Source organism: Ahaetulla prasina, chromosome 3, assembly GCF_028640845.1.
Source record: "Ahaetulla prasina isolate Xishuangbanna chromosome 3, ASM2864084v1, whole genome shotgun sequence".
NCBI classification, from domain to species: Eukaryota; Metazoa; Chordata; class Lepidosauria; order Squamata; family Colubridae; genus Ahaetulla; species Ahaetulla prasina.
In genome coordinates, this window is record NC_080541.1 from 163907308 (window position 1) to 163923059 (window position 15752).

Below are 15752 nucleotides of genomic sequence, written 5' to 3' on the forward strand. Positions count from 1 at the left end.
TGGCCTGGATATGACATGATCGTTAGAATCTGACTGGGGAAATATAAGTTGCTTTATGACAAACCAATGAAAATGGGATTATGAATATTTTATGAGAGATATTTAACCAACAGAGAAACAGACAAATACCATACAGACTAAAAACTGTTCTCAGCAGAATAAATAGGTTAGATTCGATAATTACTTCTTACCATCCTCTGTCTGCCATACTTAAACAAACCAGGGAAAAAAGTACAGAATGTTGTTTAAATAAGGCTTGAATTAATAAAATAAGTGCATAAATTAGTACATAAATGAAGAGATAAATTAGTAATGAATCCAGTTGAGCTGGATACATGCATTATCATGCAGATAATGTAAAGACTGGATTTTTTTCTGGAATTCAGAATTATTACTGCATACAGCAGCACTGCAAGTTAATTGTTTCCAATCAAGGTTTGATTTACAGAAGATCTCTTAAAATGGTATATTAACTATATTTCTTTTCAGTGCCAATCCTATCCCAGGGAAGGTCTACAAAGCATTTTAACAAGCAAAGCTGTAAAATATATTTACAAAAATTGAGTAGTGTCTTGAATAACTTCATGCCCGCAAAACAGCAGCACAAAATCAGTAAGATATTCAAAGTGTCAAAAATATTTATATAACATGATTTAAATCCATTCCTGTTTCCATTACTAACATGTCACAGAATGTTAAAAGGAAAAAAAGATTAAATACCTTTGAATATTTTTGTAGTTCAGCATCATCTGCAATTGGTGTATCTATTGTGACAACCTAAAAATCAAATAAAAACAGAAAGGCTTCATGGGTATAACAAAGAACTACTTGAAAACTCAAAAGAAATTGACTAAAATATATTGCAAATACATTACTGGAACAAGTGAGAAATTGAAGCACTAGAAATATAGTCATGTTGCTCGTTAAGCAAAAGATGAAAACCTTTAAATAGCTTTAAATCATCTAAAGGTTGGCCTGAGAGAAGTAAACCCTACTCAAGTCTGCAGAAACAGGTTTAATTATTGATTAGACTCAATGTGGATTAATGGTCACATTTCTATCATTCAGTTTATTTAAATTATTTCCTATGTACTAAATCAGTGTTTTAGCCAGCCATGCTAGCTAGGGAATTCTGGGAGCTGAAGTCCATACCTCTTAAAGTTATTGAGGTTTTAACTACTGTTAAAAGTTTAACTGTCTACTCAAAAAGTAAACATTCTCATTTAGGGTCTCGTTTCTTGAAAACAATAAAAAAAATAGATTCTTGGTAATTTAATGAGGATATATGGATAACATACCATAACTTCATAATCAGGTCCCAGCAGTGTTTCCCATTTTGATGTTGGCTTATTTTTTGATAAATCCAAGGTGTTCCCTAAATTACAATAATTATTATAAGGCAGTTGTTAGAACTGCATATTGTTTACTTACATTTTGGCAAAACACAAAGCATTCTAAACTAATTGCCCTACTATAGAAATATATATAAAAATTCATCTTAAGAACAGTTCCGTCTCCTATCTGCATCAATGCTTTCTTTCTCTCTCTCTCTCCCTTTCTTTCTTTCTTTCTTTCTTTCTTTCTTTCTCTCTCTCTCTCTCTCAGTTGTTTGCTTTATTTATTCAAGAGTAGGTGGACTTTATTTATATTGTTGCATTTTATATATTTGTGAGAGTTCTATCTTCCCTTTCTTTCAAATGCTCAAGGCAACATTTCCTCCTGTAATTTTCTCTCACTGCTACCTTAGGAACTACCTCAGGCCAAAACTCACCAAATGAGCTTCTGTATCTGAAGACATTCAGATCTCCCTAGTCCTAATCCAAGACCTTAATCTATACACTGTACTGGATTTTGTTTCATATAATCCAATCCTTAGTTGGGTCATCCTTAGTTGTTATTTAAGCAATGATAATTTTGAAGCAATAACATACCAAAAAGGTTCTTTTCCAATAGAATGCTTGACTTACCAATTGCATGTTGCTTTTGCTTCTTTTCATTTTCAGTGTTATCTTTTTGCTCTTGAGGTTCCTCATTTTCACTATCGGTTTCCACACCAGTCAAGTTGAGCATGTTGGAATGCCCTGGAAAAGTTCCCAAACCTTCCCATCACATCTGTAGTCAGGCAAAAACTTTGAACTGTTCCTAGTTTGAATATCAGCTGAGGACTTGAGATTTGAAATAGTTATATGCTTCTCCATTTCCACTATCCCAAAAACCTCTTCAAAATGTAAAAGGAATATAAAAAAAACCCTGAACAATGATTGAACTCTTCTAGCTTTCTAAATGACTACCCTTCCACCTGCCATGTGCTTAAATCTTTTGTGGGAGGATTGAAGGGCTGAGAACAGTCATTGAAAGAACAGAATTCTGGTTAGTGCTGTATGGATTTCATCCAGAGTGTCAGATCTAAAGGAGAATATCTCTGTTCTCAGGTTACTAAAAATGTTCCATAATCATTTAAACTATCTTTCCCAGCTTATAATAATGATCAAAAAAACAAATTAAGCACAATAGAATTTTACAAAACAAATAAGGTCTTAAAAACAAACCAAGTAGTGTTGGTTAGAAGATATAACTGAAAGTGGAACAGAAACAGCACAACAAAATATATGTTTACAAGCCAAAAGAGCAGGGGTGAAATGCTACTGGTTCGCTCCGGTTTAGGAGAGCCGGTAATGGCAGCAGCGTGTGGTTTGGCAAACCAGTAGCAGCGGCGGTGCAAGGCTCCGCCCACCCACCCGAACATAATTACTTCCTGATTTTACACAGGAAGTAACCTGTTTTTGACCTTCTATGTACATGCGCAGAAGGCTTTGCGCATGCACAGAGGGTCTAAAATTGGATGTAATGATGGTGCGCGCACTTCCGAACTGGTAGAAAAAGTAAATATATTTCACCCCTGCAATAGAGGATAAATCCTGCAAAGTTCTACAATAAAATTCAGTCATCTATTTTTTAGTTTCACATTTCGCACCTAAAATGTAGCAAATATTATCCTTTGGTTGCAATCCTTGCCACCTATTTGGGGACATGTGCATAGCAACACCTGTAAAAATAAATTGGGGTAAGAATGACACTGTGATCTTCCTTCATAGCATATATCTTGCCTTGGCCAGTAAGCCTTTAAGGATTTAAAAATCGTTTAACTAGTTAAGCTATGTTAATTGTTGAGCCTTTTGGAACAAACAAGTATCCAAAGGCACCAGATTAACTGATACTAATTGTATTATTTTGCTCACAATCTGTGAAAGCTGCAATCTTCCTATATGACATGTTTGTTTCAGAAAAGGCCACGACTAACCTGTTCTGCTGGCTTAACCAGCCTTGTAAATAAGTGGAACAGTAGAAATCACTTCAAAATATCAAGGTGCTCAGTAAAAACAATCCTGAGTACTTTAGCTTAACTAGAAAAGAATGTAGATGGAGGGAAAAACTTTACCTCTATCCAACTCTCTTTCCGCATAATGTGGTTTCTTTCGCAGCAATGTCAGATGAACAACTGGTCCTGTCTTGCGTAAAGCTTCCACAACTTCTTGGTTGGTATAATTCTGAATATTAATTCTGTTAACCTAAAGGATACATACACAATTCTTTTGAAAATGATAATCCATAGCAACAAAAGCAGGTTGCTTGAATGAGACAATCACTTTGATTGGCTAATGATTGCACAAAGGCTAAGCATGAAGCAAAACAGAGTCACACATGCTAACTTCACTCCTTAAGTGAAATCGAGAACTGGCCACTTTCAAGAGTAAAGAAGGTGGCAAGCAGATGTGTTGAATGTGTTTAAAACAAAAATACAAAACGAGACAAAATCTTGCAATCTAACTTATGATTCCCCCTCACAAAGGACTACGGCGGGAGGGGGAAGGATAACAATGTTTCTCACTTCTCACACTTTATATAAAGTCATCATTAACTTCAAACCACCCAGGCTCACCTTATAGGGGAGATGGGTAGCATAAACATTTAATAAATAAAATAGATAATGTAGAGAGAAAAAAAACTTTTCTCCTTCTCTCATAAATATCTCATATCAAGTGTTGTACTTTATGATTCTTGACAAATGTATTTTTTCTTTTATGTACACTGAGAGCGTATGCACCAAGACAAATTCCTTGTGTGTCCAATCACACTTGGCCAATAAAAAATTCTATTCTATTCTATTCTATTCTATTCTATTCTATTCTATTCTATTCTATTCTATTCTATTCTATTCTATTCTATTCTATTCTATTCTATTCTATTCCATTCCATTCCATTCCATTCCATTCCTAATATTTTTTCAATCCTTTTAACCAAAGCCATTTATTCTGTCTTGTTTATTTCACCAATTATTTGGGTTTCGCAAGATTTGAGGCTGGAGCTCTACTGAGCAGTTAGAAGCCAAAAGACCTTACATGCCAGATGATCCACTGAAACTCACTGTGGGGTGAAGATATAGAGATATGTATTCATCCTTATATACATACATATATACATACATATCTATATCTATATCTATATCTATCTATCTATCTATCTATCTATCTATCTATCTATCTATCTATCTATCTATCTATAAGTAATAGTAATAATGTATAGAATTTATATGCTTCTCAACTCCTGTTGTGTCCCACTCCTCCACTGACGGCCGGGTCAGGGAAATCCGAATCAGGCTTGCCTCTGCAGCTCTGCCCAAAGTCCTAGCAAAGTCCTCAGAGCAGGCAGGAGACCAGTAAGTGACTTCAGCAAGATAAGTTCGACTTTGCCTGACTCAGAGACTGCCAGAAAGCAGATCCTTTATATAGGCCATGGGGTGTGGCTCCATGACTCAGCACTCATTAAGGCCTGCCCCTCCCTTCCTTCTGTTGCCTCCGCCTATCCAATCTTCTGATGCGAGGGTCACTCCAATCAGCTGTTGTTGGAAGTAAACTTTCCTCAGGCTCACATGCTGTGGAGGAGGGGGAGGGGTCTAGCTGCTCCGTTTGCCTGGGCATGGAGCCAGGGCTGGGGCCGGGGGATGCCCCCTCCTCTGCAGCTTGTCTGGGCATGGAGCCAGGACTGGGGCCGGGAGGCATACATTCCTCCGTGTTCGGGAGCAGATAAGCAGACCCCGGCTGCGGTGAGAGCGGACAAGACACAACAACTCCCAGGGACTGTAGGAGCTTCACAGATTGTTTTAAACACTAAAATCAAGAAACAACAAAAAACAGGGAAAAGATGGCAGCAGGACAAAATCAGATGGAAACAAAGGAAAACAAATCAAGTTAAAAGGAGGTTGTCCTTGCCAAAGGTCTGGATCCACAGCCAAGTCTTCAAGCCCCTTTGAAACACCAGCAGAACAGAGAAGGTTTAGATCTTGGGGGAACCTAATTCCAGAGAGCAAAGCCTACAGAGAAGACATGCTTCTGGAGTCCTGAGAGATGTCATTGCTTAATTGAAGGAACTTGGAGCACACCAACTCTGCCAAATTAGATCGGCCAGGCAGGCACTATGGATGAGAGGCAGTTCCTTAAATAACAGGGCCCTGGGCCATTGATTAAGTTATGCCACTTGCTGCCAGCAATTATGGTAATATTTGGATCATTTTAAAAGATGGCCAGGCATGATCATGAAGGTTCAGATTATCAATGGCCATTAAGAGTGATGAGTGTTTAGCACCGTGATGGCGAACCTTTTCAGCACCGAGTGCCCAAACTGGAACGCGCATGCATGCACATACATATGCGTGTGCCAGAGCACCGGAAACCCGAAGACTAGTTGGCCGGCGTGCATGCGGTTTTTGGGCGTTTTTCAGGCCTTTTTCAGGCCATTCTTTGGGCTGTTTTCAGGCTGTTTTTGGCCCAAAAAACAGCCTGAAAAGGGTCTGAAAATGAAAAAAAACAGTCTGAATGGTCTGAAAATGTGCCAAAAATGGTCTGGAAGACAGCCTGAAAACAGCCCGAAAACTGCCTGTTTTTTTCCTTTTTTCAGACCATTTTCTGGCACTCTAGTGCCCACTGAGAGGGCTCTGTGTGCCACCTCTGGCACACGTGCCATAGGTTTGCCATCCCAGGTTTAGCACATTCGAATTATAGATAGCACGTCTGAAATACAGTATTTGCAATAGTGGAAGGAAACTGTAGTCCTCTCATTCCAGACTTGCCAGCCTTCCCAAAATATCCAGCGGAGAACCCAGAAAGCTGGTTTAGATGAGCATAGGACTTGGTACAGCACAGATTGTTCTGTTCTGTTATCCCAGGTTATAGTATTTATTCTGATTGATTTTCCGCCTCTCTCCCAAAAGAAAATATAGCAAGGAAAACAAGAAAGCCCCTTCCTATGAATGCAAGTTTTAACTTACTGCAATAATTTTGTCGTTGACTTTTATCTGACCATTGTGATCCGCAGCACTGTCAGGTATTACGTTTTTTATGAAAATCCCTGAAGCTTCCCCTTAAAGGAGGAAAATGAGATGGAGAGAGAAAGTGCAGACAGAGTTAGCATACACTGATTATCATTTCACACACATTCTAGAGCAGAGATAGAGGTAACTAGGGTCCCTTTAAAGTCTGTGGACTTCGACTCCCAGAATTCTCTTAATGTTTCTCCATCAGTTTCATTTTCTCAATCTGCTATGGTGTTGTAAGATTCTGTATTGGGTTCCATTTCTCTGCTATACTTAGAGCTTTTAAATTGTATATATATATATTTTATATAAATCATATGTTTATCCTCATGTTTTACACTTATTTCCCCCCAAATTGTTCCTATTTTTGGACGATTTTTTTGGTGGTGGTGGTGGTGGTGGTTTTGAATGTCTGAAGCTTCCCTGTTTCTTGATACACATTAGCATTTTCATAGCTGATTTCATCTTTTTCATAAATGTCCATTTTTTCATTTAGGTCTCAGCACAATATGTCTTAGTTGTTGTTGTTTTAATCCCATAGAAGGCAAACATTTAATGATTGGGAAAAATAAGAAAACGAAACTGAAAAGTTATACTATCATTTTGATGGAGACACAGTCATGCTGGCCAGATGACCACAGGAGCACATGTGGACAATGCTGCTCCCTTCGCTAAGAAACAGAGAATGAGAACCTCCCCCAAGAATTGGACACAATTGGACAGGGGAAACCTTTACCTTTACCCAGGGGTGAAATCTACTTACCTTTCTTACTGGCTCCGAAGTCTACATGCCTTGCGCACATCACAACCGCACGCAGACCTTCTGCGCATGCGCAAAACCTTCTGCGCATGCGCAAAACCTTCTGCGCATGCGCAGAAGGTAAAAACACCTTACTTCCTGGTTAAAACCAGGAAGTAATGACACCTGGGTGGTGAGTGTCGCCAGTGGTTCAATCACGAGATCCGATCAGAACAAGGAGCATTTCACCCCTGTCTTTACCTAAACTTTCCGCATTACTTAAAATATCTGGGGCTAAATAAATACTTAAGAGAGAACAAGCAAAGAAGCATTTCTCTTTCCCAATTCTCTGACAATATTGTTTTCTATCTTAAACATATGTTCAACAAATTTATCTGATTTAGCCTCTTCCTTTAGCAATCAATATTATACAACTCACCTGAATCAGAAACTCCAGAATAGCCAACAATTGTTATACCAAGGCTCTGTCCATCTTTTTTAGTCAACTTAACTTCATGAATTTCATTTTCCTGGGAAACAAAACCATACCATTTTTTCAGATTATATTAAGCATTTAATCTCGTGCCGAGAACTTTTCTATTTGTTACCCAACTAAAGCCTTTTTCAGTTCAAAGATCCAAACACAACAGGGCGTGTGTTGCTTTCACAATGTCAGCGTTTCTGGTGTTCAAATGTATTGTGTCTTCGCACATTAGTTTCTGAACATCTGAATATTATTGAATTATTGTCGCTTTGCACTTTTAAAACAGAAAAAAGAAGAATCTATCTTTTTTTTAAAAAAAGGCTAAATTTTAATATTCATTAATTTAATTTCCACTGTCTGGATTTATTTTTCTATCTGATTTTATAATTGTTGTGGTATCTCCAAATTTTTTTATATATATATAAAAGAAATAGAATGAAAAATTAGATAGCAATTACAATTATAAGAGCCGTGGTGGCACAGTGGTTAGAATGCAGTACTGCAGGCTAATTCACTGCTCAGTCCAGGAGTTCGATTCTGAGCTGCTCAAGATTGACTCAGCCTTCCATCCTCCCAAGGTTGGTAAACTGAGGACCCAGATTGTTGGGGAGAACATGCTGACTCTGTAAACTGCTTAGAGAGAGCTATAAAGCACTGTGAAGCAATATATAAGTGCTATTGCTATTACTATAAATTGATCAGATGAAAATGTTTTAACCACTCCTACCGGCAGAAAATTTTATTTGATTTTTTTTCTCTTTACACAGTCCTTTAGCAATGTGTACTTCAGGAGAACATGTGCAAATACATAAACTGACATCAAAGGGCAAGATGAGCTAGAAAACATAGCTGTCAAGTCTGGAAATCTGAGCTAAAAGTTGATATTATATAAATTACTGATGCTATATGACCTTTTCAGAGACATGAGTTCCATAACTTGGATGCTTCAGCTAAATATGAGGAAGATAGTCAAGAAGTGAAGATGTCTAAGGAGACCAGTTGCCTTTCAAAAAGCACCTTTGGGATTGAAAGTGAAAGCCGTTGATTTTGGCGGTGTAGCAAAATTACAGTATATTGTTTGCAATACTACAATAGCAAAGTGTATTAGTCAGTTTTCTGGTCTGTGACTGTAATAAAGATTGGATAATTGTCAGACTCAATGATAATCACAATAATTAGACCAACTAAATATTAAGGTCAGTTTAGGAAGACTTTCTTCAGACTACATAAAATTTCCAGCGGTGTAATCTGATGCAAACATTAAGATACTTACTGTGTCAGATTCTCTGTCCTGAATAGTAGCTAATTCACCCACAGGATCAGCCATGGGAGTTGGTGGGGTTGTAGATACTTCAGACAAAGGAGATCGTGCAACTACCATCTTAACGTGGTTTCCGCAGTTCCTCAAGACTTGAGCAACCTGTTCGCTACTCATCCCTTGTACATTAATACCCCCAATTTCCAAAATGTGATCATCAGTTCTAAGTCTGCCATCCTTCAAGAAACAAGGAACATTTTTCAAAGTTAAAATGAACAGGAATGGAATACTTTTTATAAAGCGTGACTTCAATATAAAATGCCATCGTGTTAAAGCAGTACTGCAGTGAATGTTACTGTACACTGAAAGAATTATGTCAAATATTTAAAATGTCATTAAAAGTTACTAAAGAAGCTACTAGCATGTTTAGCATATGTTGTAGATTATAGACAAGTTCAGTATTTTTCATATATTGTATATATTATTCACTTATGGCTTTCACCAAATGTGTCATTCTTCTACTATAAGTCTAATTATTACAGCATTACCAAATTGCAATTCTACATGTTTTTAATATTCTTCTTCCTACTTAAGAGCCCAGGCATATGTAAGAAGTCAATTAGAATGTAGATAGCGGTGACATTTAATTGGTTATTTTTAACCTACTTTTAATCTACATTTATACATTCCATCAATTAGGCTTGAATGATTAAAATTTATTTTCATCATGTGAAGCAATTTGGGGCTCTTGCCAAATGTTTGCATTTGCATACTTTGTAAAATACCGAGTGTAATAGAAACAATGATAAGTCATCAAACAGGAGTGGGAGACTTTATTCCCGCTCCTTATTCTACAAGGCTTCATCTCAGCTGATACAGCAATGGAGAGATATACAGATAACAACAGAGACATTGAGAAGTTGAGACAATTTGATTATTACCCTCCTTTGCCACAACAAAACGGATAACATTGTTGCGACTGGTTTTAGATGTTAATGTAGTAACAAATTAGTGATAAAGAGGTGGGCACATCTCATTTCCCATCCTTCTCCAAGGGTGAGAAATGCTTTTCCACTGCTGTTTCCAGTTTAATAAAACAGAATAAAGCCAGATCAACATCTTTTCCTACTTTACTATCTGTTAAAAGACAAAGAAATTACAGATCCAAGTATTAACTATATACAAATACACACAGAGAGAGACAGACAGAGAGAGAGAGACAGAGACAGAGACAGACACACAGAGAGAAAATTATAAACAAATTTACCCTGTCTGCTAGTCCACCAGGAACAATAGTCCGTACCACCACACCACTTGTTTTTCTTCCCACAATTCCAAAACCTAATCCAGAACCATCATTAATCAGTTCAACTTCTTCAGTGTGGCCCCAACTGACCTATAAAAACAGAAAAGTAATTTTACAGCAATCTTTCAAAACATTAAAAGGCTAAAAACATTTAACGTAGCACTTCCAATCCATACAATAAAATAAGTACTCAGTATTTTCCACAGCAACTCAGCTATTGTAGAAGTCACTTCTTCTTTGTGGTTACAACATCTGGAGTATACATGAGATCCAGTGGCTCATGCAATTATAGTAAGGTTGATTGATGGAGAACATGGTAACCATGCAGGAAGATCCCATAGCATGTTTTATTACATCATACCATAAATTTCCTCCAAAGCATTTCTGATTAAAACATTAGACCAGTTACACTGAACGCAAAAATCATATCTGAAACATCATAAAGGACACAATATCTTCAAACTGTTTTTTTTTTTAGTGTCTCTGAAACATGGAATAATGAATTGCTATGCCTGTTCACAAATGAGTATGACAAATGCAATGAAATACAATAATTACCTGGACCTTAATCAAAACAATACCCTAAATGAAGCAAACAGCATTCAAATATATTTAAAATTTTCTTCCTGGAATGCACACAACAGCATAAACCATCATGGTAGCTGGGGGAATTTCACAACAATCCCATAACAAAATAATGCCTCCTGATGCACTGGACATTTGTGGTTTTTTGTTTTCTGTAGGCTGGGAAACTAATTAGGGATTGTTCCCTATGTGTGTTTATGCATGAGAAAAGAACTTTACATTGAGTTCTGTGTGGATCCTAGATCTCAAATCAATAAGAGATTATTTGATCCAGTGTGATCTACTAGATAGGTAACTCAAGATTTGGCAGCTGCTTGATATACTGAATATAGAAAACATTAACTCACTAGACTGAGTTAAAATTGAGTGGGTTTTTTTAAAAAAATCCCATAGCATATATTTATTAGTGGGGGAACAACAGGTCAGGTAGGAAAAATTGTGATTAATATGGTGAGAAAACTGGAGGTCGTTTTGGAATGGGTTCTAAGCAGGATGAGCTATATAATCTTGACTAAGATACTTTTCTCTATTCTGTGTCCATATTTCTACTAACAGCTAGCCAGATTCTTCTGTGAAACACTCTGGCAGGCATGACAAAACCTACTTATGTCTTTGCTTGTCAAATGTCAAAGGAAAACTCAAACTGACAAGATTGACTGAGCTGCTGGAATTGAATATACCAAGTATTGCTTCGTAGGAAAGTGGGAGGAAGAATTTCTTATTCCTTTTTTCCCCCATTTCCTTCTTTTCCTGATCATAAAATTGCAGTGGTGTAGACCAGGGCCCCCCAACCTTTTTGGCACCAGGGACCTGTTCCATGGGGAGAAGTTTTTCTGTGGACCAGAGTGGGCAATGTTTCATGTGGTGTCTGCATTTCACAGATGAGCCTTCGCTTGTTTGTGGAGCCCAGTTTCTGGCATGCTGTGGACGGATGCCAATCCATAGACTGGGGGCTGGGAGACCTCTGGTGTAGGCTAGCAAGGCTTATGCTTAACCTAAGGTGAAATCACTCTCTAGGCCTGAGTTTCAGGAAAGATTTCTTCAATGTTCTTCTTTGTAAGGTCTATGTTTATAGGTAACTAAATTCATTAGGGAATTTATCCCTCCTTCCGCTTTTCCCCACAACAATCACTCTGTGGATTAGGTTGGGCTAAGAGAGAGTAACTAAGTGACAGGGCTGTCTTAACGCATGAGCCTGATGAGCAGTTGCCCGTGGGCCCCACGAGCATAGGGGCCCCATACTAATGTGTATGTTAACCCTTTAATGCACCTTGTATCATATAAATACAGCAACCTATTTATTACATTTTACTGCATTTTTTAATTAATACTAACATCCAAATATATTTTTAGTGTTATCGACCATTTACATTTTTATTCCTGTGAGTAGTTGTCACAGGGGCCTCAGTACACTGCTTTGCCCGAGCCCCATAATGCTGTTAAGACGGCCCTGCCAAGTGAGCCTCCATGAATATGACTTCTGTAACAGAATCATCAGTGCTTGGAATACTTTACCTGACTCTGTGGTCTCTTCCCATAATCCTAAAAGCTTTAACCAAAAACTTTCTACTATTGACCTCACTCCATTCCTAAGAGGACCATAAGGGGCGTGCATAAGCGCACAAACGTGCCTACCATTCCTGTCCTATTGTTTTTCTTTTCTTCTTCCTATATATATATGTTGTGACCCAGCTTCCTGGACCCGGACTCCTGGACTCGGATGATTCAGAAAGTGAGGGAGAAGACCTGGCAAGCCCTGCTTCTCTTGGGCCCTCTCCCTCCCTGGCACTCACTCAAAGGGAGGAGGAGGGGCCGGCAAGGCCTAATTCTCTCGAGCCTTCTTCTGATTTGGCAACGCCCCAAGAACAGTTTTGGAGTGATGCAAGACTGCGCAGACGTGACCGGCGCGCACAACAGAGGAAGCGTTGGGATAAAGCCAAGGAATGATGGTCATGCAGTGACATCTGCAGAGACTACAATAGGAGGCGGGACTTCCTGGTTTTTTGTCTTGGACAAAGCAATGAATTTGCGTGGGCAAACTGTATCAATGGAGGGAAGAATATATTCATGAGTAATTCTGGCCTTATCTATAATTTCCTCGTTATCTCCAGAAACTTGGCAGGCCCAGGGGTAGACGTGGCCAGGACATTTATCTATGTAAATAAATTAGAAAAGGAGACCTTTGACTGACTCTTTGTTGGGAGTATTGGGGGAGGGAAACAGAACAATATATATGCTTATACCTCCTTATATTTACTCATATATGTGTTTATATACTATATAATCTTTTTTGTATGATACCTACATATATTGTTGTGACAAAATAAATAAATAAATAAATAAAAATAAATGTTTTTATTGCAAGTCCAACATCTGAAGCATCAACCACCCTGGCTCTACCCTCTGCATTTTTGATAATAATAATAATAATTAATAATAATAATAATAATAATAATAATAATAATAATAATAATAATAATAAGGTGCTACTGCCAGTCTGCATGCCCTCTTCTCCTTTCCTTCCTCTTGGTTTTACCATACTGCTAACTTGCTACTTCACTTTTGCAGCTCCATCTCCTGCTGCTATCTTTGGAAAATGCTGTTCTATTCCACCTCCTGAGGCTGCAATTTTATATAAGGACATTAATTTTTTAAAGATTTTTTTTAACCTAGCAATGAGTTGATCCAAACAAGCTTTGTGTTTAATATGTAGCATTATCAGCAAAAATATCTGTGTGGTCAAATAAAAGCAAACTATGGACATAGGTTCAAACTTCCTGTGACTTAAGTAAAAAAAAAAATCAGGCTACAAGGATGATTTAATAATAAATATAAAGTTTAATTCACAGTAATATGGAAAGAAAAAAAAGGAGGTAATACTTTCTTTTGTTGGCTTGTTCTGTACAGATGCTTTATGGAAACAAAGTGGTTACATTTCATGCTTTTAACTTCAGAGAAATAACCACTATGATGAACCAGTAAGTTCAAGCAATTTAACATATTTATAAAAAGAAATAAAAGTACCTTCAGCTAAGATAGTTCCTTCATATCTATGCTTGTAACAAATAATCAACAATACAGATTTAATAATCTATCAATCAAGCCACCTGAGCCTGAAGACTGGTGAGTAATGGACACCAATAATATATAACAATGTACTGTAAAGGTCTAAAACCACAATTTGGTTTCATTACTATAATCAATTGCTCATATTTATGAAGTGCTGATTATATTATCTAGTTTGGTAATTATGGACAAAAATAAAATTCAAAATGCTGAAAACGAAACAAAAAATATAATAGGGTAATAGCAGAAGCTATAATTCAATTCAGTAGATTGGCAGCTACTTGCATATTTACAAAAACGCTTATACTGTATAAAGTAAGTAATTTAGAAGCTAAAAATGTGATACCCTGCTATCTTAGATTACAGAAATGAAAATAGATAATTTTTCAATTATTTGTAGCTCAGGGTTGAACTGTGGGATCCTTAATGCTCTCTGAGCTTGGTGATTTTCTGGCAACGTTTCATTACCAAACTAGGTAATATCATCAGTGCTGATTAAATTACCTATGATGAGAATAATAAGGGAATTCCAAAAATTTCTAGAAATCTGACCTACTAACAAACTGAATGGAGTAGAATTATACAATCCAATTTGTTTAATGTGCAAAGATGTGATGAATATTCTTGCAAAATCATATTTTGATTCTTTTAAAAAATTATCTTACCATTTCAGGTACATTAGCATCACTCATAGCAGAGGAATTCCTACTGCTGCTCTGGGTGGGCCCCCTGGCCACAACCAAGTGTAAAGAGCCTGTGGACTGTTGGAGCAATAGGATTGCCTGTTGATGAGAAATGTTCAGGTCCAATGGTGTATGATTTACAGCCAATATCTGGTCATTTTCCTTTAACCTTTGATCTCTTGGAAAAAACACAAGTAATAGTTAAAAGTGCTGCAGACATCTTTTATAAAATGGTTACAGGATAATTCAGCTAACACAACTCACATGTATATTAAACATTAGCAAGCAGATTCTTGGGTGCAGGTGCAAAATGTGATATTGCATTAAATCACCATTTATGTACTTATTTTTTGAGTACATAAAATTGACAGGTTTTGTAAAGCATGCTAAATTATAAAGTATAGAGTACAATGGTTGGCCAAACAGCATTATTCTATAGTATTATATCTGTATATGAAGTGAGTTACAGTGTTGGATATGATCAATGTAAATTGCCAAATCCAGACAAAAGCCTGATCAGCACACTGCACTAAACAACATTTTGATTTGGTTATTTTAGTCTGGTCTTTAATTACAACTATAGTATCACGTCATTCACTCTCTGCCAATGGTTTCATAAGTACGTCAAATAGACAACTGTGAATTGTGCTGCACCAATTGGATGTGTATCAACTATAACACTCAGATTATCTACATTTATGACCAAGTTTATCTAAGAAGTATCAGGTCTTCTAAGACAGGGGTCTCCAACCTTGGCAACTTCAAGGAGTTGAAATCCACAAGTCTTAAAGTTACCAAGGTTGGAGACCCCTGATCTAAGAAGTATCAGGTCATGAACTACTGTTAACAATGACATGTTTTTCTTTCAGAAATTAAATTCTGTGTTAATAAAGCATTCATTAACCAAATAACTCAGTGCTATCTAGAAAGACTATAAACTCTATATCACCAACTACGATTATGCTTTCAAATGGTCACTTGTCCATCATCAAGTCAGATTCATTCTAACTTTTCCACTGTGATTTGTTTTACTTCTTCATCATACCATGTTTCATTAAAAACCAAGAAGTATAATTGGGTCTATTGAAGAAGAGAGGGCAAAAGAACAAAGACACCCTTCCAGCAGGAAATCAGAACTTCAGAAACATGACAAAATAACTCCCAGATGTCAAGAAATAATTAAGTTGCATCAGCCTTTTCAATGTATTCTTAACAGAGAACAATACTGTGTACTCAACACAACAGAACTACAGGTTGTCCT

The 15752-nt window shown here is 37.1% G+C and overlaps 1 protein-coding gene across 5 annotated transcripts in view; it reads right to left on the bottom strand.

The window, feature by feature from the left end:
- Positions 1-15752, bottom strand: part of PATJ (PATJ crumbs cell polarity complex component) — a 176975-nt gene that overhangs the window by 145780 nt on the left and 15443 nt on the right. For all 5 annotated transcript variants that reach the window (XM_058178715.1, XM_058178716.1, XM_058178713.1 and 2 more), the window contains exons 7-15: positions 14474-14669; positions 10119-10247; positions 8867-9088; positions 7549-7639; positions 6326-6417; positions 3440-3569; positions 1968-2081; positions 1299-1375; positions 721-777 (exon numbers count right to left, since the gene is read on the bottom strand). In XM_058178715.1, the coding sequence (XP_058034698.1) occupies positions 721-777; positions 1299-1375; positions 1968-2081; positions 3440-3569; positions 6326-6417; positions 7549-7639; positions 8867-9088; positions 10119-10247; positions 14474-14669 (1108 nt within the window). The remainder of the gene's footprint in view (positions 1-720; positions 778-1298; positions 1376-1967; positions 2082-3439; positions 3570-6325; positions 6418-7548; positions 7640-8866; positions 9089-10118; positions 10248-14473; positions 14670-15752) is intronic.